The 2245-nt window shown below is 39.3% G+C and overlaps 1 protein-coding gene across 1 annotated transcript; it reads right to left on the reverse strand.

The window, feature by feature from the left end:
* Positions 1-1191: 1191 nt before the first annotated feature.
* LOC135129108 (putative nuclease HARBI1) lies at positions 1192-2245 on the reverse strand. The gene is made up of 3 exons (XM_064056189.1): positions 2022-2245; positions 1867-1970; positions 1192-1592 (listed from the first exon to the last, which is right to left on the reverse strand). The coding sequence occupies exons 1-3, from the start codon at positions 2243-2245 to the stop codon at positions 1192-1194; spliced, it is 729 nt and encodes a 242-aa protein (XP_063912259.1).

Below are 2245 nucleotides of genomic sequence, written 5' to 3' on the forward strand. Positions count from 1 at the left end.
ATCAGAAGAACTGTTGTGATGAACTTCCCGCCTTAAATTGACACTTGAAAAAAAAGTTTGAAAGGCCCGCGAAAATATTAAAAATTCAAAATTTGATCTTGGCTGTGATTGTCTAACAAAATGGAACCTACGTTGTGTGTTTTTTTTTTTTTGAAAAAACGGCGGGAAGACTCACTGCATGTGAGTAGAGAGCACAAGAAATAATAGACACAATTTTTGGGAGGAGGCTAAAAATCGCACCCCTCTCTGGGAGGAAAAGAAGCTGCGAGACGTAGCTTGCCATCTCGCATTCACTCCTCAGCCTCAAAAATCCCCTAGGGTTTATTCACCCACATGTAATACATCGGAAAGGAAACACATAAAATTATGAAAGAAAGAGACAACCACGAGTTGACAGGTATACACATATGGGAAACCGAACAAGTGCAAAAACTCTACGTTTATATTCTGAATCAATGCAAATATCTGAATATCACAAATTTAATAAAAACAAAACAAAATCTAAATTAAAGTAACTGGATGCAAATTCACAAGCTGTTACGGACGTGTGGCGTCAAATTTAAAATTATGGCAGTTAACAAGAGCATAACAAAAATACCCATACGGGCGTTTTAGCACAAGAGTTTGGTGGCTGTTCTCCCCGCGACGGTGATTCTATCTATCGCAAGCCTACTGCACAGCACATCTCCATGACAAACATGCCGTCCTTACCAGGCCGCTTCGGTCGAAAACTAGTGGTTGGATGACACGGCTATGAATGAGCTGACAGCGTCACATCGTCTAGACCGTTACCATTGACTCTATGCAAATAGTGTATCCCTTGTGCAGATGGCGCGACAAATCCCGCTAGCCCCCACTAGCAGCCGCGCCCTCCGCTTCTGCTACGTATTTCGGTGTTATTTAACCTCAATTCCATTTTAAATGTTCAACTACTATGACTCTAATATTAACGACAACTAAACAAGTGTTAAAGTTTCGAAAAAGCAATAAAGAACATATAAATTCGCCATGTAATCTTGTGAAATTTTAAACAACAAATAATTCTTATGTGAGATTAAAATTAAACATCAAATATTGATACTATGGAAACATTCATCAACAAAATATTTACAAAACAAAACTAGCAAATATTTATAAAAACAAATGATCTGGTGTGAAATAAACTGGTGCAAATAAAAATATTATGTGAGGTTAAAACTGCAGAGCATGAAATTTACTGGTTTTAAGAGCTATATTTATCATTCGTGCCTCATTTGGGGGCTGTTCCGACACCAAATCGTCGTCGTCGTTGTCACCTGGGTCATCCATGTGTTTCAGGATCTCATGTTCTGGAGGTAGTGGAAGGTTTCGTGCAACCATAAAATTGTGTAAGATTGCACACGCATTGATAATACTGCCCGCTTTCACTGGTGCATATTTAAGTACCCGTTCTTGAATTAAACACCGAAATCTGGCCTTTAATATACCGATACACCGTTCAACACATGATCTTGCACTTCGGTGTGCTATATTTAAACGATGTTCAGGGGTATCATCTGCAGGATTCCTCACTGGTGTAATAAGATATGGTTGTAATTGGTAACGACTATCACCTGAAGAATTCATTGCCATAACATTTCAAATGCAATTTTTTTAGTTACCCAAGAGCCAAGACGTTCTATCGCCCCCTGTGAATCTCTGCTCCAAAATCTGAGCAATATTGCTTTGCCACCAAATGAACGCATCATGGTTTGCACCCCCATGTGCGGCATTTATTCGAAATATTTTATTATTTGGACCACAGACCTAGGAAATTTTACTTTTAAATCCCGAAAATCATCAAAAAGAGATGATTAATATAAACGTTTTTTGAATCAAAACCTTTACGGTTTAGGTACTGGTGTTCAATATTTAATCTTGGGTTTGTTATTGCAATATGCGTGCCATCCACAAACCCAATTACACCCGGAACATTATAACGTTCCATGAATCTGTATGAATAAGGGGAATAAGATGTTTTGAAAACTTAATGGTATGCATACTTCGTTTTTATGGCAGCATGATCTTCCGGGTTTGGAAAACCGTTGAAATCATCCAAATGGGTCTCGATGGCGGCAGCTACCTCAGTTATGGCGAGGAAAATCTTAGTTTGGAACAAATTGAGGAAACAATCTTGCCCCACGCAACGCTGCTGTGTGGTACCACCCGGAGTTCTCGGCTGCTCGGCTCTCGTCGGGTGTTCGATACCACCCCCAAAATTATTCAT

Source organism: Zophobas morio, unplaced genomic scaffold (genome assembly GCF_036711695.1).
Source record: "Zophobas morio isolate AGI-343-1 ecotype UQ-CSIRO unplaced genomic scaffold, CSIRO_AGI_Zmor_V1 ptg000014l, whole genome shotgun sequence".
In the NCBI taxonomy this organism is placed as follows: domain Eukaryota; kingdom Metazoa; phylum Arthropoda; class Insecta; order Coleoptera; family Tenebrionidae; genus Zophobas; species Zophobas morio.

Bases quoted from the DNA above. Each gene is read 5' to 3' on its own strand.
- LOC135129108 (XM_064056189.1), bottom strand. From the start codon at position 2,245: ATGAATAATTTTGGGGGTGGTATCGAACACCCGACGAGAGCCGAGCAG. The intron at 1,971-2,021 runs GTATGCATACCA...TTATTCATACAG, and splicing joins CATGCTGCCATAAAAACGAA to ATTCATGGAACGTTATAATG. The intron at 1,593-1,866 runs GTAAAGGTTTTG...TGAATTCTTCAG, and splicing joins TGAACACCAGTACCTAAACC to GTGATAGTCGTTACCAATTA.